At 38.4% G+C, this 23,537-nt stretch overlaps 3 protein-coding genes across 4 annotated transcripts; all 3 read right to left on the bottom strand.

Moving 5' to 3' along the window:
• Positions 1-542: 542 nt before the first annotated feature.
• LOC133850812 (cullin-3-B-like) lies at positions 543-2,311 on the bottom strand. Its single transcript, XM_062287022.1, has 3 exons — positions 2,188-2,311; positions 1,361-1,739; positions 543-1,306 (listed from the first exon to the last, which is right to left on the bottom strand). The coding sequence occupies exons 2-3, from the start codon at positions 1,733-1,735 to the stop codon at positions 938-940; spliced, it is 744 nt and encodes a 247-aa protein (XP_062143006.1). The 5' UTR covers positions 1,736-1,739; positions 2,188-2,311; the 3' UTR covers positions 543-937.
• Positions 2,312-4,037: 1,726 nt separating this feature from the next.
• LOC133836805 (cullin-3) lies at positions 4,038-9,202 on the bottom strand. 2 transcript variants are annotated; one of them, XM_062267403.1, is made up of 11 exons: positions 9,014-9,202; positions 8,036-8,334; positions 6,405-6,788; positions 5,587-6,348; positions 5,352-5,522; positions 5,119-5,289; positions 4,940-5,054; positions 4,737-4,879; positions 4,455-4,678; positions 4,254-4,392; positions 4,038-4,192 (listed from the first exon to the last, which is right to left on the bottom strand). In XM_062267403.1, the coding sequence occupies exons 2-11, from the start codon at positions 8,093-8,095 to the stop codon at positions 4,040-4,042; spliced, it is 2,322 nt and encodes a 773-aa protein (XP_062123387.1). In that variant the 5' UTR covers positions 8,096-8,334; positions 9,014-9,202; the 3' UTR covers positions 4,038-4,039. The 2 variants fall into 2 exon arrangements, with proteins under 2 accessions (XP_062123387.1, XP_062123378.1); XM_062267394.1 differs by lacking the exons at positions 8,036-8,334; positions 9,014-9,202 and adding an exon at positions 6,871-7,703.
• A 2,202-nt stretch (positions 9,203-11,404) lies between these two features.
• Positions 11,405-12,209, bottom strand: LOC133850502 (rutC family protein UK114). Its single transcript, XM_062286627.1, has 3 exons — positions 12,048-12,209; positions 11,742-11,971; positions 11,405-11,583 (listed from the first exon to the last, which is right to left on the bottom strand). Exons 1-3 carry the CDS (start codon positions 12,110-12,112, stop codon positions 11,462-11,464), a joined length of 417 nt encoding a protein of 138 aa, XP_062142611.1. The 5' UTR covers positions 12,113-12,209; the 3' UTR covers positions 11,405-11,461.
• Between the last annotated feature and the right edge of the window lie 11,328 nt (positions 12,210-23,537).

Here is a 23,537-nt window from a genome sequence, read left to right as displayed (position 1 = left end):
TAAAGATATCAATACTAATTTTTATTGCCCTTAACCAAATGTTTTCTTATTTTAATTTAAATATTTAAGTTCTTTCCTATATCAAATTTTTATATTTCAAATGTAAGAGACTTATGCAGAGTATCTACTAGTCGAGATCTCAAGCTCAAATGTGTGTTCGCTTGGTGCTTTCGAGAGAGCAGCAGCTTGTTCTGGTTGCTCTCTATGGCTGCGCTTGGGACTTAGGCCTGGCCTTATCAGTGCGTCAGATCGAATCGATGCGGATCGTCATCTCCATCTCCATTGCCATCGCCATCGCCAACGCGATCGGCGTCAGCATCTGAATCTCAACCTGAATCGTCTTCTCCCATCTCTATCTCTCTCTCTCTCTGTTGCTGTCTTCGTCTCGGTTTCAGTTTCGGTCGCGGTCTTTGCTTTTCTGTGTTTACCAAAGAACTTAACATATTTATAGTGAAAGCCAATAAGCAAGTCATCTCTGAAAAGTGTAGAGCAAAAGTTGGCTTAATCTAATTGATAAATAATTATAAAATTTTTGAGTTAGATAAGTTTATTTACAAATTAGATGTGGGTGAGAGAGCAGAGCACACAATATTGACTATTTGTGTGGCAAATTCTTGGATTTGCACAGATCTTTATAGATACGAAAATATATTTTTTATTATTTGCATTGCATAAGCTGCATTTATTTTTTATTTAATACTCTAACAAATTTACAAAATGTTGTTGACAATATTCCGAACTTTGCTGCTTTCTCGAAATGAATAATACATCGACTTTGCTTATCATTTGGTGTCTAAACTATAGACTTTGATCTGAGGAAATCCCCTTGCAAATTCCAAACTTGACACGTACGCAGCTCAATTTACATTTTGTTTACCAGCTGAACCAGCATTTTGTAGTTGTTGAACTTTGCATTGTGAATAGTTTAATGGGCATCTTAAGTCTTGTATTTCTTAATTATTTCTTCTAACAATTTTACAACCTTCTGCTCTGTTTCCTCGTCCAAATATTTTGAGAGTCGAGCTGATTCCTTTTCAATGTGCAGCTTCATTTCCTGCTCAAAATACACAGCTTCGTTTTCCAAGAGCTTCTCCGCTTCCAGATCATAAAACTTTCCAGTTTGAGCTAGAAAAGGTTCTTCGAAAATCTTCTCATAAACGTGGCGCGTATTTTTGCCCAGAGTGTGGAGCATTGTGCAGATATTTTTAATCTCTAACTCATTGATGGACTCCCCAAATCGCTCTGCTTTTATCAAATCCAACAAATTCTGTCTCAGCTCTTGTTTGATGTCCTCAAACTCAATGATCTGTAAGAATTGCATTGTTATAGCTAAGTTTTCTATTAAGTTTTTGCAGCTTACTTCATATCGGAATAATTGCAATCCTAGAATGTAGACACTCTCCAATCCACGTGGCTCGGCATAGCTGCGATCCATGTATCCAAGCATATCACTTAACATGCGCATTGAGGTCTGATGCTCAATCCACACTTCATTCAACTTGGATAGAAAATTCCTGTTCAAATTCGAGATCAATTCCTCTCGCACCTTTTGTTTTAAGTGATCTGTCAGCAGCTCTCTTAGTCCGTTGTACATGCGAAATCCATGTTTGTTCATGACCACTTCGTAGGTTTTTGTATAGAGCTCCTCATGAGAGACTCCAGGATTATCTTTCTGTAGTTCCTGAATGGCACTCTTAAGAATAATCCAAACATACTTGACGTACTTATCATCCATGGAGCTATAAAAACCAATTGTGAATTATTATTACTATTTTATTAAAATAACGACTACAATTCCAATGAGATGAGCCAGAAAAACTAAGACCTTCAACCAAAAGTTGTAAATTATTTACCCATCTTCTATTCAACTTTGGCGCACTTTTTAAAATTTAAAGTTCTTGCTTATGCTGCCGATACTTATCGAACTTTGCTGATAAGCTACGTATATCGATTAAACATGATTCATGTGTCTATGCAAATCAGTTATCTTATCACAAATATAATTTGTTTGAAAGCATGTAAATATATTTGCTAAACTTTAAAATTTCTGTGTTTCGATTAAGCATTTCCATTTTTATATATTTTTTAATTCATTCTTACAATATTTATTACAAAATATCTAGAATTCACGTTTATACTTCATACATTTATATTTAATAAACTATTGTAAATGTATCAGACACTTACTTCAAACTTTTAAAGATATTTGTTTGAGGATATTTATGTGTACTTCCCCCAGACAAGCTGTTAGAAAAAAGCTGCCGCACGTTTCACCACCAAATGAAATGAGAAAATTGCTGCAGAATAGTGCTGGGATAATATCGATAAGATTGTCGATATAAAAAATATCGACAAGGCTTTTGCGCTTATTGATAAAAATGGCTTCGTTCTCTGCGTTCGTTTATAAGGGTAAAAACTGTGTCTAATTAAAATAAGTAATGTTGTATTTTGTTGGATTGAAGTTCTTGATAAATTACTTTGTAGAAGACTAATATTATAAACGATTTTCCGAGTCGAAAATATCGATGTAATCGAAACACTAGATTAACAGCAGCACCTTGGTTTATTGGTTTAACAGCAACACCAAGCTGTTAAATAAAATTAACAGCAGCCCCAAGCTGTTAAATCGATTTAACAGCATTTGCAGCTGTTAACTTCAATCGCCTATTAATGACAGCTTGACTATCGTTTTATCGAAGTTCGATAAACAGGTCACTCGCTAAGTGCGCGCCAAGTTAATTCAAATTCAAAATAGCCCAAGTGTTCCATTGCAAATCAAGTACTCATACAAACTTAATTTTAACGCTCATATACGTTTTATTTATATTATTTTTCCATACAGAAGAACAAAAAATTATGTACAATTCTTTTTCTTGCATTTGCTCAGTGCTTTTTCGCCTGCTCGCTTGCGCTTAATATATAATAATTATTACGGACTCTCTCACATATGTATGTAACTCTGCAGCAATAATAATTCCAAATTTCACTTAATTCAAAATTCAAAAGAGAAAAAGAAAATGTGCCAAAAAGATGAATTCCATTTTCTTGTTTTTTTTTTTTACATTATTGGCAAACATTTTTGTTGTTGTTGGCGAATGTACCAATGAATGTAGATGAACAACTTTCATACACTTAATTATTTAGTTTATAAGCCTGATTTCACGAATATATGTGGTTTAGCTTTATATATATATAGTTATAAAAAATCGATTTTAAAAATGTGTGTTTGTGTTAAACTCTCTTTTTCACATGAGTCTCGAAACGTTTTCTTCGTTTACGTTTTAAGGATTTAATGTTAATTGATTATTTAAATGGATATAGGGGAAATGGTGAGGGGGAGAAGGAGGAGGAGGGAGACGTAAAAATGTACATCAAACGCTCACTAAATTTATTATATTCATTTATAAATTTATTACTTTAGCTATATTTATACTGCTGCTTAGAATTAAGTTTTTTGCATTATGCATTAATTCTTATTTTTGCTTCGCGTACGCTTCTCCATCCGTATCTATGATGAGTGTGAAAGTGTGTGTGGCTGGTGTGTGTGTGTGTTTATGGGAGGTGCTTATTGCTATACAATTTTCGTATTTTATGTGTTGTCATGGTTGCTTGAGGAAAGTGACAAAAGTGGTATTCAAAATAAATAGCAAAAGTATTTGGAGAATTTTGAGAATAGTCGAAAATATATTATATTTGAATATGGATAGCACTTGGCAAGGGAAAGAGGAGGGAGCAAGGGTGCCTAATAAGCAATAACTGTTCAATTTTGAATGTCAGGCTTCTTTTACAAATTTCGCACTTGAGTCTATTGAGTTCTATATTATTTCTTGGTCAAAGTAGTTTTTGTTCCAGTTTGCTTGCTGCTTAGCTGCACATTTTAGTTGTAGACTGTAGATCCCAAGTTGAAGCTGATGGAGTATGAAATGTAGGGAGGGGAGTATTATGCTTTGTTAATATAGCTTGAGAATGAGAGCGGGATGAATGGTGGTGAATGAGAGGAAGGAGGATGATTGCGCACACATTCCTATTGTTGTTTGTTTTAAGCCAAGTAGATGTACACCTTGCGATCTTCTGGCGTTCGCGCCAGATATTCACGCTCGATAAGGCCTTCGATGCGCTTCTTGATGAACACAGGTGACGGCAAGAAACGTGACTTTAGCTGCGACGTCACGTCCGACACCAGCAGATTGTGCTGCAATAAGATAACGATATCAGATAAGATGTGGATAAACATTATTTCACTAGAGATTTACCGCCATGCGTTTGCGAGCCTTCATAATGCGTACGATGGCTGCTTCAATTTCATGTTTGCGATCCTCATCCACTTTGCCGCGCGTCTCCTTGCGCTCCGGCTCCGATTCGCCCTTGGCTGCAACCGTTTGTATCTTTACCCTGCAGGCAGAAAGAGGTTTAGTTGTGCCAAGAAAATAAGTTATATAAACTCCATAACGCACCTGTGGAACTTGGAGACAAATGCATCGTTCACATAAAACTCATCCGAGGGCTCAATGTCTTTTGTTTTCGTTTTGGAGTTGCGCACCAGCAAACGCTGGGCAGGCTTGCCCATGGACAGCGATTGTAAAGCGCGCACCAGCTCCCTCTCGGGTATGTCCGTCTCTTGGTGTATGTCATCATAGGTCAGCACATCCCGATTGTTGAACAGCAACAAGACGCACATCTATCGAGAGATAATTTGATCAGTTTTGTCAGATTAATGAGAGAGCATTCTAATTCACCTGGTAGGTGGACACTTGTAGTATATGCTTGCGTGTTGTGGTGGGCACTGCGCAGCCACTTGAACTTGAGCTTGGCCCATCCTTGTCCTTGTCGCTGTCATTCGCTTTGCGGCCATAGAAAACGGCATTGATGTAGGCAGTGCCTGAAGTGGAAGAGCATTGAATTTAGGTTCACAAAGTTGTTTCCAAAAGCCAAAACTCACCCATTTGCGGCTGTAACGTTAGCTGTCGACCCGAGTGTTTGTCCAAATAGAACTTTTTAAACACCTCAAAGGCCTCGCGTGGTGCAGAGGGTATGTTGCAGTTAGGCGTTGCCGTCTACGAATTATAAAACATTAAATAAAAGGCATCTTCTTTGTAATTAATAGTAGATGCTTCTCACCTGTGTGGGCCAAAAGCCGGTGGTTAAAATGCGCACCGTCAGCTCAACACCGCTCAATGACAAATTGTTATTATTTACATAACTCTTGAACTCATCCATAATCGTATTTGAAACGGACATATCTTTGAACATGCCCTCCAGCTTTGATGTAAATTGACAGCCACATTCAGTCTGCAAAGGAAAGTGGAGTTAATCAAGATTTGAATTGATAAAATGACTTAAAAAAAACTCACCTTTAGTTTGGATATCATATTCTTTTCAAAGTCATCGGAGACTGATTTGTTGAGCAGCAAACGTTTGGCCAAATGTGTCTTGTAGTAGCGCTCGAAGACATCCTTTTCAAGCAGGAAGCGGAACAACACCATTGTCTTGTCCAGAATGGTCTCGATCTCCTGCTCGCTCATCTGTCAAAATGATTAATCAAGTAAATTATTTATATATTTAATGAGAAAGAGTTTTAATACTTACGCCCTTGCCACCCTTTTTCAGCTTGTCGTCGATGAAGAGCGACAGATATTCGGGTGATTTGTTGTTCAGATTGAGAAAATGCTCGAAATCCGCCGAGATCACATTCTTAAAGAGTCGATCATTGCTAAACGAATGCAACAAGAACTGATCGAAACGATCCTTGAGATCGAGCAGATTTTGCACAAATGTTATCGGATTTGTATTCCCATTCTCCTCCTCCTTGACCAGCATGCTTCCCTGTTCCCGCAGATACGCAGACATTGTGTCCGCTATCACCTTGAGGCCCTCCTCCTTTAGTCGTGAGAATAGCTTGTATGTGCATGCCAAATCCTCGGTCTTCGAGTTCTTAATCATATACACCACACCCGAATTCTCCATCTCGACAATGGTGCGCATGTGTTTCTTAATTAGCTCCTCCTCAACGACACGCACAATCCGTGGCTCGGTATCTTTGTCCAAATAGAGCGCCGCTCGCGATGATTCCTCGGTGATGCGTGCCTCGACTTTCTTGATGTAAACGCCAGCGTTATTCTCCGCAAGAAAGTTTTGCGATTCGAATTTGTAAAAGGCCGCTGACTGTGAGAGGAACGGCTTCTCAAAGTCCTCCTCGTAAACGGTGCGCGAATTGATGCCCAGCGTGATGAGCATGGTGCAGGCATTCTTTATGGCCAAATGATTGATGGCCTCGCCATGTCGCTCCTCCAGCACCATGCCCAGCAGCTTTTCGCGCAGCGCCTTCTGTATTTCCGGAAAGCGAACAACCTGCAGAGTGCTGGTGATTAGTTAAAAGTTAAACGTGGTAAATTCATGAACCAAACCTGATCCCTGAAGAGTATGAGTCCCAGATTATAGACATTGTCCAGGCCACGCTGCTGCACATAGACGCGATCCATGTACATGAGTATGTCGCGTATCATGACCATCGAGGTCTGATGATCGGTCCAGGCCTGATTCAGTTTGGGCAGAAAATTGCTGTGCAAACTCTCGAGCACCTCCTGGCGCACCTTTTGCTCCAGATGCTCCGAGACAACCTCACGCAGTCCATAATAGAGACGAGTGCCATGCTTGTGCAGCACCATGTTGTAAGCATTGCGATACAGTTGCTCAAAGGACAGTCCCGAGTTGTTCTTCTTCTGTATCTCCTGTATGGCATTCTTCAATGTGGCCCAAATGCTCTCCACATACTTTTCATCCATGGAGGCCTGCAAAAAAGAGATGAGGATGAAAGTGTTTAAAAGTGTGGAAAATTAAAGATATTCTTATAGCTATTCTTGGGGGGCTAACATTGAATGCACGACGCTTGTACTCGGGCAGCCACAAAGGATACTTGCGTCCGAAATCACGCAATTGTGTGGCAGCTGCCGCTGTTGTGGCACGCACCGAGTGCTCGCTGTGGGGCGGCATTGAGGTGCCAGCGCAAGCGCGTGGCGATGCCACCAAAAGTGGCACATTCAGGGGCAACTGCTGATGCTGATGAAGCTGCTGTTGCTGGAGAGGATTACGCGTTATGTTGCGCGTGTGGCGACATCGTAAATTGAAATTATTGCGAGCACTTGGATTATTCAGATTATTCGGCTGTTGATTGGTGTTGCTGGCGGCAAAGAGTGCAATCCTTGGATCATGGCGACTGCTGTACATCGATGCTGGAGTCGCCTGCGATGGATAACGCACTGGAGTCGAGGCGCTTAGCGCACGCTCCCAGCTATAGCGCTGCTCCCCAATTATGTAATGCGATTGCGATGGCGCCAGCAGCTGCTCCACTTGCAGCTGCGGCAACGGATGCGTCTCCTGTCCCAGCTGCTGCTGCTGCTGCTGTTGTTGGTGTTGGTGTTGTTGGCGCTGGCTCGCTGCTGGAGCCGGACGCGAGCGGCCGCCCGTTGCCGTCGTTGGCCTTATTGACATCCGCCTCGACGACAGGGATTCAAGGAGTCCAGCTGCAGTCGTATCGTCATCAATAATGCGTCACGTCTCTCTTCTTCTGCTTCTGATGCTTCTCTTCTCTCTCTCTGTGTCTGTGTGTTTGTTTGTTGGGCAAACAACAACAATTTGTCGAAACCAAGTTGAGATTAAAAATTGAGAGAACTTAAAAACTAACTAAAAATGCGATGAAGCTTTTTCATTCATCAAACATTTCAAACCTGACAGCCCTGCTATTTATATGTTTAATAACCCAGTAGCCTGCTAAGCTAACCCAGAGGAAAACCTAGCTGAAAAGGATCGCGAAATTCTTAAATGTCCGCTAGAGGGCTTCCATCCTCCAGCCATAGTGCCTGACATGTCCTGCTGCATGTCCACACTCTGTGCTGTGTTGCTAGACAGTGTTCTATAACGCCGGCTAAAGCTTGATCTATTAGATCAGTTGCGTTTATGTGTACGTAATATCTTATCGCGTTGTATCGCGCAATTATAAATTTTTTGCTGGCTCATCGTTGCTCCACAGACTACTTACGGGAAAGGCGCGTATGCGCATTTTGCCCTCCTTCTTGGGCGGATTGCCGCGTAGATTCATATTTTGTAGGCGTTGACGGCACTGCTCCTCCACTTTATTTCCAGCACTGGCCGAAAAAGCTTCCGCGGCAACAGCGGCGGCGGCGACGTCGGCAGCGGCGTCGACAACAGCGTTCTTCTTCTAGTAAACAAACGATTACGTCGTTGTCTTCTAATCGCTTTTGTTTTTTGTTGCCGTGCTCTTTTTGCGTTAATGAACTTTGTGGGCGGCGGCGAAGGGGACGTCGTCGTCGTCGTCGGCTACGGGCAAAGGAAAAGGAAAGATGAAAGCTCACTGCGTTTGTTTATTTTTTTTTTCGCAATGCAACTGCGACAGCGACAGACGGATTAAGTCTCTTTGTTACAGAACTCTCCGTGTGTTGTGCTCTCTCTCGCTCTCTGATTGCTGCGTTGGATCTATGTGTGTGTGTGTGTGAGGAGATCTTTTAGTCCGCTTTCAGTAGCAGCAGCTCAACGACTTTGTTGCACATACACACACATACACGCACATACGCATACTCTTATATTCACACGTACACAATGTCAGGCAGTAAAAGAGAAATGTAAAAAAAGAAAAACTCACACGGGGCGCTAGAAATCGTCGATGAATAATTGTTATGTGTGTGTGTTTGTGTGCGTTTAATGTACCTCCAACTGCATGCAATTAATTAATTATTATAATTTATCAGTCAAATACTAAAGTCACTTCACTATTTCCAGCTACACAAGTCTGTTGTTTTTGTTTTTCTTGTTGTTTTCTTTAGTAGAAAACTGAAGTCTTTTTTTTTTTGCTATTTCACTTTTTCATACATGGCAAAGAGACCAACTGCGTTAATGTGTGCGTGTGTTTTTGCTGTCTGTGCATGTGTGTACATGTTTTGTGTTTGCGCGTGTATGTGTGTGGCTGCTGCTGCTTCTGCTATTGTTGTTGTTGTTGTACCTTTTCTTTTTGCGTTTGCGGCGTTCACTTTGTTTGCTTTGAATTTGTTGTTTAGTTTCTTGTTATCACTCGCTTGTCGTTCTTGCCACAGTTTTGTTATACACTTGATTGTGGCTTATTACGTTATCATGCATTGCAATTTGTATTGATTTTAAAAAAAAATCATATGAGAATTCGGCTGTGGATCAGCGTGACCGCAATTTCAATTAGCAATTAATACCATTGTATATTGACAAAATATACCGCTGCCTTTTGAGCTACCTAATAAAAATAATATTGGTATATCTGCTAAAATTGTGCCACTAATTTTATAATAGCTTTTTGGTGGCTTGAATTGTAATATATATTCAGTTAGTTCACTCTTTATTTAAATGAATTATTCATTAATTGTCAAGATTGGTAAAAATAATGCTTGAAAAATTCGAATTTATTATTGTTTTGGCATTTTAATACCAAGAAATATTTAGTTTACTGTTGATGGTCACACTGGAGTCAGCTGGTCCCAAACGATAGTATCGACTTTTTGCCATTCTCACAGAAAAATAACAGTACTCTTTGTAATGTAATAATTTTAAATAATAATTAAAAAACAACTTCATAGAATTAACTAAATGATTAATTTTTAACTGTCTGTTTTTAATGCTTAACGTTCCCAACTGTTTTTTAAGCAATCCAGCGACATTTATTTCGTTGTGAATGTGTAATTTTTTCTGGCGCCTAAAAGTATGCTACATTTTTGTGCGCAACAGAGGAAACGTAAGCGGTGAAATATATACTTTTTGGTATAAAAATACTAAACACTCTAAGCAGTCAACCATTTATGCTTCATAGTCATTCCGTTACTATTTTCTTAAACCATTTGCCAAAATATACTAATATACCAAAAAAAGTGTAACGTATTTTTTGAATCTTTGTACCTTCCCATTACCTTACATATATGTATATGCAAAATAAGAAACAACGATATATCGCTTCAGTGGCAGTAAAGTTGCTCTCCACCTCCAGTGGCTACCGCATGTGGCTTGTTTAATTAGCGATTGCGCGATCTGAGCGCATTGGCTGATAAGCAAATTGCCAAAAATTTACAACAAACTTGCGAGTTTAATTTGTGTATTAAATTTTGCCGCAGACTGCAGACTGCAGACGACAGACGAAGTCGCTGCCTTTTGCCTTCCTTTGGTGGTTTTGCCTTGGCTCGTGCGTGTAAATTATGCGCACTTTCACCGCGTTGGTGTTGCAGTCTCTTTGTGGCAAGCCTGTGTTGTCCCTTTTTGCTGTTGGCTGTGCGTCGATATTAATTAGCCGCACTTCATAGCCGAGGCAAGCCACAACAAAAACAACAAAAACAGAAAAAGAGTTGCGTAGGTGTTTAATGTTAAATGTCTGCTGCAAGAGGAGTCTTCCTCCTCTTCTCCCTCTCCCTCTTGAAGTGGCACAGCGGGTCACCACTTGTTGCAGTTTGTTGTCATCAATTTATGCGTATTTATTACAATATTTATGCATGTAAATTTTTGTGATGCGCCTCGAATTAATTACACGCCACGCATATCAACATGAATGTTGCCAGCTCTGCGGGTGCTAAACATGTTGCCAGTTGTTTTGTTGTTGCCTAGCAACAACGTCAGCAACAAAACATTAACAGCAACATCAACAGCGAGAGCGAGAGCAACAACAATAATAATAAAATCGTGCTGCATTGGAGGAAAAGCATTCATATTCACACCAGTGCATGCAAAACAGTTTGGCAACAAGCTTCATAAATCATGCAACAGCCGCGCGTCGAGTGGCAGACAAATTCACTGAAATTTCAATGAACAAAATCCAAAAACAAAAAAGCGACCCCAAAAATGGTCCATAGCCTAAAAGGCAGCCGCATCAATGTGGAGCAACAACAATAACAAGTTGTCGGCATTATGAATAACTTTTAAATTTGAATGTGAAATAAACGCTTTGTCTAAGGCGCCTGACTAACCGGCTACCGTTAGCAACATTGCCAAAAAGCAACAACAACAACAACAACTTGTGGCGAATGTTGCCAATGATTTATGCAGCAACATTTGATGAAATATAATACAAAAGCCGCACGACAACAACAACAACAACTGCAACTGCAACAGCAGCTAAAACAAAGATAAATTGCCGCTGCAGCAAATTGTAAACTATATAAGGTTTAAATGCAAAGTTGTTTGCCGTGTCTCCCCCTCCATTTTGTTTTTTACATAAGACTTCACATTAGCGACGCCTGCGCACGCAGCTACATTTCACCAGTGAGACCAGAGTTGCAACATATTAGCGAATATACTGATTACTAAGGACATCTCCTTTGAATGTTGATCAGGTGTGACCAAAGTTGGATTATGCAAATTATTTACCTTGACTAAACACATCAACTCCAATTATTTACATATATTTTGCTCTCTTTGCTTACAGCTTGGAATGCGTTAATTGCTATTCGTTGGGCACCGTGTAAACAGTGCCAGTCAATGCGATGCACTCAATTTCGACCAACGCGTCCATTGGAAGTTTCGCCACTTGGACACAACTGCGGGCTGGAAAGTCCTTGTTGAACACTGGAAAGAGCAGCAGCGATAAGCGATTAATGGTACAGAGAGCACAATTAAATGTGTTTACGATTGCTGGGGCGCGGCAAAAACATTTATTAGTCAAGCTGATAAGCTCAAATTGATGTAGATGCCTTATCGCCGACCAAAAATTAAAAAAGTCTTACCTCGCTTGTACACCTCGTTGACCGCAGCAAAATCGTTGAGATCTTTAACAAACACCGTGTTCTTCACCACCTTATCGATATCGGAATCGGCTGCCTTGAGCACAGCCTGCAGATTCTTAAGCGCCATCTCGGTTTGCTCAGTGGCGCCACCTGGCACCAATTGCATAGTTGCCTTGTCCAAGCCCAAGCAGCCAGAGACGTAAACAGTGCGATCGGCCACAACAGCTTGACTACAAAAACAAAACAAAGAGAATAAGCTCTCTCACTCTCGTACACACACACACAAACACACGCAGTTGTATTTACTTGTATGGCGCTACCGGCTTTGCTGCATTTGTAGTGCTGATTAGTTTACGCACAATTGTCGACATGCTGATCAAAATATTAACACACAATTACTATTGCTTTGATTAATTAATGCTGTGCACCTGTTGCCGCGGACTGTTTAATATAGAATGCGCGGCTGCTGGACGTCAACAGCTTATCAGCGCAAGAGCTTTTGGAAGTGTTCTCCCACTCTCGCACTCAACCGTTGCGCAACTGCTCTAGCGTGAGCTTTTTACTCAAAATGGTAAGCTTATCTAAGAACATGCACGCACTTCACAACACTGTCGTTATCTGTGGCCAATTGGGTCGCAGGCCGTACTTTCTCTAGCCAATATTTGATTTAATGCATTGCATGCCACATCACTTCGCCTGGCCACGCCCCGTATCCTCTCTGGCTAATTATTTATTATATTTGGCAATTGCTGTCTGTCAGTCGCTGTCAGGAAAGCACCGTTGCCAGAATTTTTACGCATGCCAAAATATCATGTCGACTCTGTAATTATTATGGGATCTCTTTCTTTACTTTTTACTTGTTTTTTCTTTTCTTTTTTTCGTTGGGGTCTTAATCTTCTTGACTTTTTCAAGTCAACAGCCAAAGGCAAGAGCGACAACGACAACGACAACAACGCAGACTGGGCGCAGTTGGCGTAGGTGCAACGCAGAGCACACAGAACACGCCCTAAAAACAACGCCTGCCCCAAAGATTGATTGCACTCGCTTTGTTGTTGTTGTCGCTGTTGTTGTTGTTGTGGGGCAACCCACGAAGATGCCTCAGTGTTGCATGAGGCTGAGGCTGAAGAAATTTTGTTGCCCTACAGCGTTTTAATGTCGCATTTTAGCGCATTAATTACTTTATGATCCACTTTATGCGCATCAAATATGCGAAACGCAATGAAAGCAAATCAAAAGGGCTTCAAGCGAGATTGCACGAATTCGCAATACCCGGTAACGGAAACTGGAAACTAAGCTGCCAAAAATAATACTTTAATTATAATGGATAGATAAAAATTAGTCATCTTAACATGATTTCAAACTCAGATTTTAAGAAAGTGAACAGAATCTATTAATTTTCATTTAAAAATGATCAATTAAGATTGGAAATCCTGTTCTGAGGAATTCTGTTGTTTTAAATTAAAAAACTATATATTTTAAAGGAAACAACATTTAAAAAATCTATAAATTTTGATCAATAAAGATTAAAAATTCTTTTCTAAAGAAGTATTTTATTTTAAATTGAAAAGATATATGTTTTAAAGAACGTAAGATTCATAAATTTAGAAATTTAATTATTTTCATAAACGAATTCTAAATATTATTTAAAATAATCTCTAAGAAAGTAGTGCAACATATTTGACCTTTATCATTATTCTAAATTCTAGTCTCTCTGACTCTGTTCTAAATCTCGCTGATTTAATACATTAAAAATTAATGTCTTTTGTTTTTGTACACAAATTCTTTTCTTTTGCCACAAATTTATTATGTATTTATTTATTATTCTTCCAGTTTTTGCTCGTCATCAAATTATGAAACCCGTGTAAAATTCTGGATACCTGGTATAAAAAGCAATTTCATCGTCGAACCTTTCTTCGGAGACTTCGGGACTTGCAACTTCGTGGGTGTTGACTTGAATCAACTTGGCAACTTGGTGGAAAATAAACATTCTACATTCCTCATTGATATTAATTAGTATGAAAGAGGATTTTTTGGTTGTGGTTGAGGTGGTTTTATTTCGGAATTGATTTATATGCATACATACATTTATAATATCGGTAAAGCGTCTCTGTCAAACTATAATGATAGCCTCTGGCATTTACAAACAATTTACATTAAATGCTTTAATAAATAAAGCTTTAAATAAGCCAGAGTCATGTTGCCATATAATTAACATTCGACCAGGCAAAAGCCAGGTCCAGCAATAACAATAACAAATTGCCTCCGACTCGAAGGTGTGCATTAAGCAAAAGCACAGCAAACGAAAAAAAGGGCCAAGAAGAGAACTGCAAACAGAACAAGTTGCAAACTTGGCTGCCAGCAGATTGGAGGCAGCTCCAGAGCCCTGGAAGCAGGTCAATATTTATGGCACTTGTTGTGCTTGTGTTGCATTTGTTGTGTGGCAGCATCTTCTCGCAAAGACAAAGCGATTTTCCGCTGGCCAACAGCATCAACTTTCCCTTTTCATTTTCCATTTAAATACCCGGGAATCCAATGAAGTTTGAGAGGATTTTAACAGTTTTCTTTCTTTATAGTATTTATATTATACTAAAAATGTTATTTACAATTAATACCGAAATGATTTAACTGTATATAGTATTTATATTATACTAAAAATGTTGACTTCAGTTTATAATAACATCAATAAACTAAATATAGTATTTATATTATACTAAAAATATTGAGTAAAATTTATACCACAATCAATGAACTGTATATAGTATTTATTTTATACTAAAAATGTCGAGTACAATTTATACTACAATTAATAAACTATATATAGTATTTTTATTATACTAAAAATGTTGAGTACACTTTAAACTAAAATCAATAAACTGTATATAGTATTTATGTTATACTAAACATATTATTACAATTTATATTAAAATCAATAAACTTGTAAACCTTATATGTACATAATTCAAATCTTAATAAACTTGTGTGTTTTTCCTTCCTTCCAACTTTACCCAAAGAATTTCCACATTCCCTAAAGCTACTGGGTATCTCACAGTCGATCATACTCGACTGTAGCTTACTTGTCATTTTGCCCATTTGACATGCGCCGTCGGATGCTCGCCTCATCATCTTGGGGGCTGCCATTTTTTATTGGCTCAAATAACTTCATTTGTTTAAGGCTTTATTGGGCGCTTTATTGAAGCGCCGCAAGCGGCGACACTGCAGCCGAGGTTGCAGCAACAGCAGCAGCAGTGGCAGTGGCAGCAGCAACAACGATGGTCTGCTGTGGCAAAGGCATCGCGTAAATTGCAACAATTTCTCAGGCGCAGTTTGCAGCCACTATAATTTGCATGTGATTTTTATGGCTTGGCGAATTTACTGTCTAAATTATTTGATTTTAATTTGCTGCGTAATTGCTGGGTTCACATTGCAGACAAAAGGAAAGAAGCCCAGAAGCCCGTCTATTATCACATAGATTTATGTTAATGGCGCAATTTTCGAAATCGATAGTTAAACACGCTGTGCACTTTCAAGGACGATCTATCGATTTGTTGTCTTCATCACAACTACCAATCGTCCGTTCGATTTTCTCCCCACTCCGCGTATCGTTTATCGCTTATCGTGCAGTCTAACTTACCTATCGGTTTTCTCGAGTGCGCTTCGTGTCGTGGCTCCGTCGTTATTACATGAAAATCGAAATTTAATTGGTCCAATTGGCCTAAAATATGTGCTAAACGGTTGTCGGTATTGAGGCGCGCAACGGGTGTATAAAATTTGTTAAAGTTATTGCAGTTTATTTGCTTAAAATCATTTTTTCATAATTTGCAGTACGTTGTTGTTGCCTAGTGCCGGTTGGCAAAGTCGAGCTTTCGTTTTCTGGCGCCATTTAATCTATCGTTGTCCCGCTCGTACGCATTGATTACCGGGACTCCACTACTTTCGTTTCCTTTCGTGCGCGCGCTTTTCGATCGTTGCTCCTCTTTCGATTTCGTTTCGTGTGTTTCTGTGCAAGTATAAGTGCAAATTTCGTTCTCTTGTTAACTCGCGCTTAGAAAATGTAATTCGAATAAGTGTGTGTGTGCTAATAAGATACAGCAGTGTCAAAAATTCAGAGTGCTGATTGAGTAAAATAGCAAGCAGTCTGAGTCTGTTTTATTTGTTTTTTTTGTGCTAATAAAATGCAGAAGTGGTCATATTTTCTGACGCCATTTAATCTATCGCTGTCTCCGGGACTCAACTACTTTCGTTTCCTTTCGTGCGCGCACTTTTCGATCGTTGCTCTTCTTTCGGTTTCGATTCGTGGATTTCTGTGCAAGTGTATTAGTGTTTGGCTTTTCTTGTCTGGCCGCGCTTAGAAAATGTAATTCGAACAAGTGTGTGTGCGTGTGCTAATAAGATGCAACAGTGGCAAAAATGCAGAGGCTGATTGAGTGAAATAGCAAGCAGCCTGAGTCTGCCTTTTATTTGTTTTTTTTTTGTGTGCTAATAAGATGCAGAAGTGGTCATCTTACAAAAGCTAATTGAGCTGCCACTTTAAGTGAAAAATTCAGCAGCCTTAGTCTGTCTGTTGTGTTTTTGTGTGTGTTCTAATAAGCTTTGATTAAGCTTTCGCTAATAAGATGTAGTTGCTCACTCTTTTAAAAGGAGTATAACTTCAACCGAACTTTGAATACAAAAATAAGGTAAGTGTCATTTATTTACTTTACACCTGTTATCTGAAATAGTAGAACAATATTGTTGCCTGCTCTAATCTTATTGGGAGTGGTATATCGGATAGCTTTTGTGGTGCCTGTTGCATGTTGCTGTTGCTGCAATGGTTTCGGCCGGCGCCTCTGAGCAAACAACAATCAATAAGCCGGCCGCGCGCACTTTAGTTTGCGACACGCCTTCCTTTCGATATGAATGTGTGTCTGCCACAAATTTGCCCCTGCCAATAATTCAATTAACGTGGTTGCAAACGTAGCCGAGAGCCAAAGAAGAAACCTGCAACACCCGTGTGTCCAGAGGTTGCAGGCTACCAAACAAACAGACCCTGGGCAAAAGAAACATCAACAACACATTTATTTCACAATTGGCGCACATTAATCAATGGCAAATTGGCCGACAACGGGAGGAGCCAATTGACTACAACAAGTACCCAAGTTGCAGAGTCGCAACAAGGAGTCGAGTTAGTTGTAGTTGCAATTAAAAGCAGATTAATAAGCCGCCCAGTGGCAACATTGGTCGGGCCCAGTTTCAGGTGCAGAGACAACGCCAAGTTGGCAAATCGAACGTTGAGCGTTGTCATCCTCTCTCGCCTAGCATTCGAGTTGGTCGCCGTTTGTTGCTTCTCGTATTACCAACAACTGCGTCGGCGATTGTGGCCCACTTTAATTGCACTTTTCATACTTGTTAATTTTTCAATTTTCCTTGGCCACCGACAGCGACAGCGACCAGTTGCCAAATGTCGAACGTGCAACGTTCCCTGGACCACACACAAGCAAACAAACAAACAGAGACAGAGACAGAGAGACTAAGACAGAGACTTCAATACAGATACAGGTGGACATACGAGGGGTCCTATCTATCTGCTATATATAGTATAGAGAGTTCAGCTGTGACCCAAACAAACTCTCGATGCACAGCGGGCACAGCTGCCTGACTGTGGGGGCGCCTCATTCGCCTCACTCGCTGCCTGCATTTGGGCCAAATTAATTGCTAGCGATTAAATTTCAAATTTTCCATGCCAAGTCTCCAGTTTTTGGATTCGAGCGCATTCGCTTCCGTGCTGCGAGTTTTGCGTGCGGCAACATTTTCTCCTACACTCCCTGCCCTTCCCTGCACCTCCCCCATAAAGTGAAAATCATTAGTTTTCATTTGTGGCGTTTAGTTTTTAGTTTGTTTATTTGTTAGGGCGTGTGCCGCTGCCCGCTTTTGGTCGGCAATTGTCGTGCAACTGTTTTGCAATGCAAAACAGTCAAATGCAACGTCCAAGTGCAATTTTCACTTGCGTCCACAACGTCAAGTTTCTAGCTGGCCCCATGTCGTTGCTGTGGCAGTTGCATGTCAGCCAAACTCATGTGAATGTTCTCCTGTGGCGAGCTAAGCGTTTGCCCAATAGAAATGCAACATTTCAGATGGGGTAATATGGGCTAAGGATGCAATAAATAACAGCGATTTTATTAAGTAATTCATTTTAATTTGTTACTTTAATTTTTATGTTTCCTGAAAATATGGTATATGTTAAATGTTGTACTATATCTATATATCTATATATACAAATTTTGTATTACAAAATGTAGACTTTGGTATATTTTTCAGTACTTGTACAGTATATTAATTTGGTATATTTATAAAATTAATACTGTTTTCGATAGTATATATTAGAATATATCAAATATTGCATTTGGCACGATTTAACAGTATTTTTGCGGTATATATTTGGTATATTTTTGAATTAGTATATCAAATATTGCGTTAAATACATATATATATTTAGTATTTTTGCGGTATATTAATTTGGTGTATTTTGAAATTAATACTGTATTCGATAGTATATATTTGAATATATCAAATATTGCATTTGGTATGATTTAATCAGTATTTTTGCGGTATAGTGATTTGGTATATTTTTAAATTAATACCGCACTCCGGTATATTTTTCAGCAGTACTCTTCAGTATATCAAATATTGCGTTAAATATATATTTTTTTAGTATTTTTGCGGCATATAAATTTGGTATATTTTAAAATTAATACTGTACTCGATAGTATATATTTGAATATATCAAATATTCCATTTGGTATGATTTAATTAGTATTTTTGCGGTATATATTTGGTATATTTTTGAATTAATACCGCACTGCGGTATATTTTTCGACAGTAATCTTCAGTATATCAAATATTGCGTTAAATATTTTTTTTTAGTATTTTTGTGGTATATTAATTCGGTATATTTTTTTAAGTTATACCGCGCAATTTTGCTTTTATTCACAATCGGGTATCACACAGGCGAGCACACTCGACTGTAGCTTTAATACTAGTTTACTCCTTGGTTACTCCAAACTTTTTATGCTGGGTATTTTCAAGTCGAGCAATTGACATTTATTATTTTTGAATTTTTGTGGCAATTAAACACATTTGCTATTGGGGTCTGTCAGTTGAAATGATTGTGCAAATAAAATCAAAATATATTCGAAAGTCATTCAAGTGGGCAACAGATATTTTATGAGGAAATTCTCAAATGCCAATATACTTTAAATTAACAATAAATTATTAAATATCTAAGATATTAATGGATTGGTTTATTCGTCTTACCTTGTCTTATTATATACTCTGATTAGATAAAAACATTTTGCAGAGTTAACACTAATCATGGGAACCAATTTAAACGAAGTATTATGTAGTCAACCACCTGTCGATGCCTATCTTAGGAGGCTTATCATGGTATGTCTCAATTTGTGTTCACGATAAGATAGAAAGTAGACAGCTACGGGAACTCACTCAGTAATAATAATAGCTTGGCACGCTCCTCTATTAATCAATTATTAGAAAGATAACAATATAAATTGCTATGCAGATAACCATAAAACACTTTTGCAAAGATTAAAAATTCGTTATCAACATTGTTTATTTCTTATATATTTGTATGACCAATTCTGAGATAACGATACTTTTCTAATTTAACAACATTTTAAGCGCTGAAAAGGGGACTTTTTCAAAAATAAAATCACCGATCAGCTTTCATCGATTTGTGCTGGAGGTCTTGAGATATAGATAGCAGCGTCTGGTGACCAAGCCGTCATTGCGATAACATTCTGTGGTCCGCAGTCCGTGGTGTTTGTGATTGTGCTACTAGCGAAAGATATGGGAGTCCTGCTCGAATTTGTGTACGATACTGGATCATAGTTAAAAGTACTGATGTCACTCAAATTCTTGCATGAATCGCCATAAGAAAGTGCGCCCCAATAGCTGAGAGGACGCAAATCCTTTAGTTCGTTTCTCCAATTCATTTCGCCAATCAATGAACGTTGCACCTTTGTGTCATCGATAGTTGTGCGATTCCTTTGGGGCTCTGAGATATATCCACGTAGAGTCCTGTTATTGATTTCCACATCGAGATAGTAAATCGCATTCGACATCAAAGTGTAGTTGAAATTGTAACACGATTGCTTTCCATTGATGAGTGTAAAATTGTCTGAGCAAGTAAAGTTGGGTCCAGGACTAGAACTGTCAACTGAATCGAACGACAAATGGATTCCAGTTCGTGTATCGTTGCTATAAATACCAATGTGACCATTTAGAGTTTGCAATGTGACCGAATCATTGACTGAGAAATCCAGCGCATTGTGAATGCCTCCAACGCTTGAGATATTGCCGATTGTCCATTGGAAGACACTGCGAATTCCGGTAAAGTTTGAATCGGCTGCCCACAGATTAACTCGGTATTGCTCAGGGTATGTGGAGACGCTGAGAGGTTGCGTTGATATGTAATTCACAGGATTTTGCTGATCCTTTGTCTGCACTACAACTTTGGATTCATCTGAGAGTTTGGTTTTGGCCGAGACGCCACTGCAGAGCAGAAATAAACCAAATAGGCCAATGAACCACGTCTTTTGTGAGGAACTCATCGTTGTATACTGAATCCAAACCTCGTTGCCTGCCAGCTTTATAGCAGCTTTATCAGTCATTTATGTTATTGATAAGATTCGGTTCTAGGAAGGGCAATCTAAAAGGTACATCTGTTATATAGTGCAGATCGGTTTAACAAACAAATATTTAGACAGATTCTGGGAACGATGACACATAATTGCATTGATGGCGAAAACAAAAGCAGATCAAAACTTATAATTTCACAAGAAAATTAATCACTTTTCTTATCAGTTTCCGATCTGCAAATGTTTATGTTATATAGGATATTAGCAAGTTTATTGTCAACTATCAACTTTTGTTTTTGACCATATATTGACTGGCAATCGTGTTAATTGACTTCCAAGAACGAGATATGAATGATTTCATAAATTTAGTGTATTTTACAATTCATACAGCGAACCTTCTCAATTATATAAGCATTGTCTCTTTTATATTTGTATTATTTTATTTTAAATTATTTACAATTATGATATTACTTCACATAATTTAAATAGAAATCGCAGATCGTGTTCAATTGATTTGAGCCGACAACATGATGATCCCAATCTTTACCTAGAACAGTATATTCTGCTGGGCACTGCACAAAGTACGTACTACTACCTAAAGATCTGGTTTATCTTCCGGCTTTGTTGTATGACTGTGGCTGAAAGGTGAACCACCATGTTTCCCTATGAATTCCAACCCAATATAGCACAGGATTTATTCGATTCAGGTCATTGGTATATGATTTCGGCAAACAAAAAGCGTGGCAAGTAAGGATCATCAATATCGGTAAGATCGGTTTGAGGAATTGATATATATCCACGAATAGTCTTTTTACGGATTTCCACACCGAGAAAATAGATCGCATTCGAAATCATGCTAAAGTTGGAATTAAAACAACCATTATTCTTGGCAGAGAAATCAAATCCATTGAAGCAAGAGAATGAAAAGCCAGTTGAATTGCTTTCTAATTCATTCTGAGCCTTTGCTGTTGAATCCAATCTGTCCATTCAACTGAACAGTTTCATTAGTTGCATCCTCAATTGTAAATTTCATAGCGTTTAGAATGCCTTGAAGATTGCTAACAGATTTTCCTATCCACCATTGAAATGCACTGCGATATCCCGTAAAGTTTATTGCAGTATGTTTATTAATAAACATTCGAAACTGTTGAATATAATCTGAAGGGCCTCCAGTCGCATCTATAGCCACATCCTTGGAAAAGTTGTTAATACTGGGTGTAGCGAAGATGCCACTGCACAGCAGAGAAAAACCAAAAAGGTACAAAAAACACTTTGCTTTTTTTAAGAGTGACTAAACATGCCAATTTTATATCAACTTGATCAACTTAGCGTTATAAATAAGATTCGATTCTAGGAAGGGCAATCTAAAGAGTACATCCGTTATATATTGCAGATCAGATATGGGAATGATCAAATATAGTTATTTCCGTGCTCTATTTTGTGTATATTTTATACAGGATGTTATTGAGTTCATTGCTAAAAACCAGCTTTTATTAATTGACAATCATTTTTATTGACTTCCAAGAATGAGATATAAAATGTTTTCATAAATGCAATAAATTGTGCAGAAATAATACACCGCACCTTCACAATTATACTTTATAAGCATTGTCTTATCTTTATGTGATTTTTATTTTTAATTATTTATAGTGATGTAAAGAATTTGATCTCTATTCCATCTAATACGCAGTCCTTGTGTCATTGATTTGAATTGTAGGTCTGGAGATGAAGACAGCAACAGAGTTAATCCAATCCGTTGCTATAATAGTATTTTCTAAATCGCACCACACGTAATAAAAACTACTAATTAAATATCTATTCGATCTTTTCGCTTTGTTGTATGATTGTGGCTGGTAGTTGGATGTTGTAATATCACTCGAATTGCTGCACGATGTTCCGTAATAGTTTCCAATCCAATAGGCCTCAGGATTTATTGTTTTCAATGCATTTGAATATTTAATTTCGCCAATTAAATAGCGTGGCAAGTAGGGATCATCGAGATCGTTAAGATTGTCTACAGGGATTGATATATAACCACGAATAGTCTTTTCACGGATTTCCATGTCCAGATAATAGATCGCATTCGAAATCATACTAAAGTTGGAGTGAAAACAGGCATTATTGTCAGCAGAGAAATTAAATCCATTGAAACAAGAGAATGAAAAGCCAGTTGAATTGCTTTCCAACTCATCCATGGATAACAAGACACCAATTTGTGAGCCTTTGCTATTGAATCCAATTTCTCCAGTCAATTGAACCGTAGCGTTAGTCGCATCTTCAATTGTGAATTTCATGGTATTTTGAATGCCTTGATTGCTGCTGACAGATTTTCCTACCGTCCATTGGAATGCACTGCGAAATCCCGTAAAGTTTATTGCAGTCTGTGTTTGAATGTTCACTCGTGATTGTTCGTGATACACTGTGTATCCTCGAGTCTCCTCCAGAGCCACATCCTTGGAAAAGTTGTTAGTTCTTGGCTTTGCCAAGATGCTACTGAACAACAGAGAAACACCAACAAGGTAAATAAAACACGTTGCTACTGAGGAACTCATCGTTTAGAACTGACTACAAATCATGTTGGCTACCAGTTTTATAGCCACATTATCAAGTTTATAATTAGTGATAAGAGGTGGTTCCAGGAAAAGATTTGATTTTTTTAACTTTTACTAAAAGATTGCGATGAATGATGTAGCAACAACAAATAAAAATTCGATAATGAAAGTAAAAGATTTTTATATTTAAGCTATCAACATTTAGTTTAATTATATTTACAACACTAACCAATGAAAATTTTTACTATGTTCAATATTTATATATTCCATTATAATGTAGTGCCAAGAAGAAAATGAATAGATACAAAAATAATGCGTTCACTTTCAACGAATTTGCAGAGTTTGTGCTTGCGCTGTTGACTTGTACTGAGGGTCGGGAGATGTAGATGCCAATTGCTTCTTTCCAATCTGTAAGTGCAATTGTATTGTCCAGGCCACAGATATAGTTGGTAACGGTGTACATGCTATTATAAGTATTAATTACTCTTTCCTGAGTGTTGTACGAAATTGGGGCAAAGTTAAATGTTGTAATTTCACTCGAATTGCCGCAAGAAGATCCATAATTATTTTCAACAGAATAGGCTTGAGGTCTTAAGTTTCCTAGATTACTTAAC

This window comes from Drosophila sulfurigaster, chromosome 2L (genome assembly GCF_023558435.1).
Source record: "Drosophila sulfurigaster albostrigata strain 15112-1811.04 chromosome 2L, ASM2355843v2, whole genome shotgun sequence".
In the NCBI taxonomy this organism is placed as follows: domain Eukaryota; kingdom Metazoa; phylum Arthropoda; class Insecta; order Diptera; family Drosophilidae; genus Drosophila; species Drosophila sulfurigaster.
The sequence above is the reverse complement of the archived record's forward strand: the minus strand, read 5'-3'. Positions and strand labels throughout refer to the sequence as shown.

Coding starts and splice junctions, on each gene's coding strand:
- LOC133850812 (XM_062287022.1), bottom strand. CDS start 1,735: ATGGATGATAAGTACGTCAAGTATGTTTGGATTATTCTTAAGAGTGCC. Junction 1,307..1,360: donor TGCAATTATTCCGATATGAA/GTAAGCTGCAAA, acceptor CAATTCTTACAG/ATCATTGAGTTTGAGGACAT.
- LOC133836805 (XM_062267394.1), bottom strand. CDS start 7,488: ATGTCAATAAGGCCAACGACGGCAACGGGCGGCCGCTCGCGTCCGGCT. Junction 6,789..6,870: donor ACAAGCGTCGTGCATTCAAT/GTTAGCCCCCCA, acceptor TCTTTTTTGCAG/GCCTCCATGGATGAAAAGTA. Junction 5,055..5,118: donor CCGGCTTTTGGCCCACACAG/GTGAGAAGCATC, acceptor TATAATTCGTAG/ACGGCAACGCCTAACTGCAA.
- LOC133850502 (XM_062286627.1), bottom strand. CDS start 12,112: ATGTCGACAATTGTGCGTAAACTAATCAGCACTACAAATGCAGCAAAG. Junction 11,972..12,047: donor AAGCCGGTAGCGCCATACAA/GTAAATACAACT, acceptor TTGTTTTTGTAG/TCAAGCTGTTGTGGCCGATC. Junction 11,584..11,741: donor CAACGAGGTGTACAAGCGAG/GTAAGACTTTTT, acceptor TGCTCTTTCCAG/TGTTCAACAAGGACTTTCCA.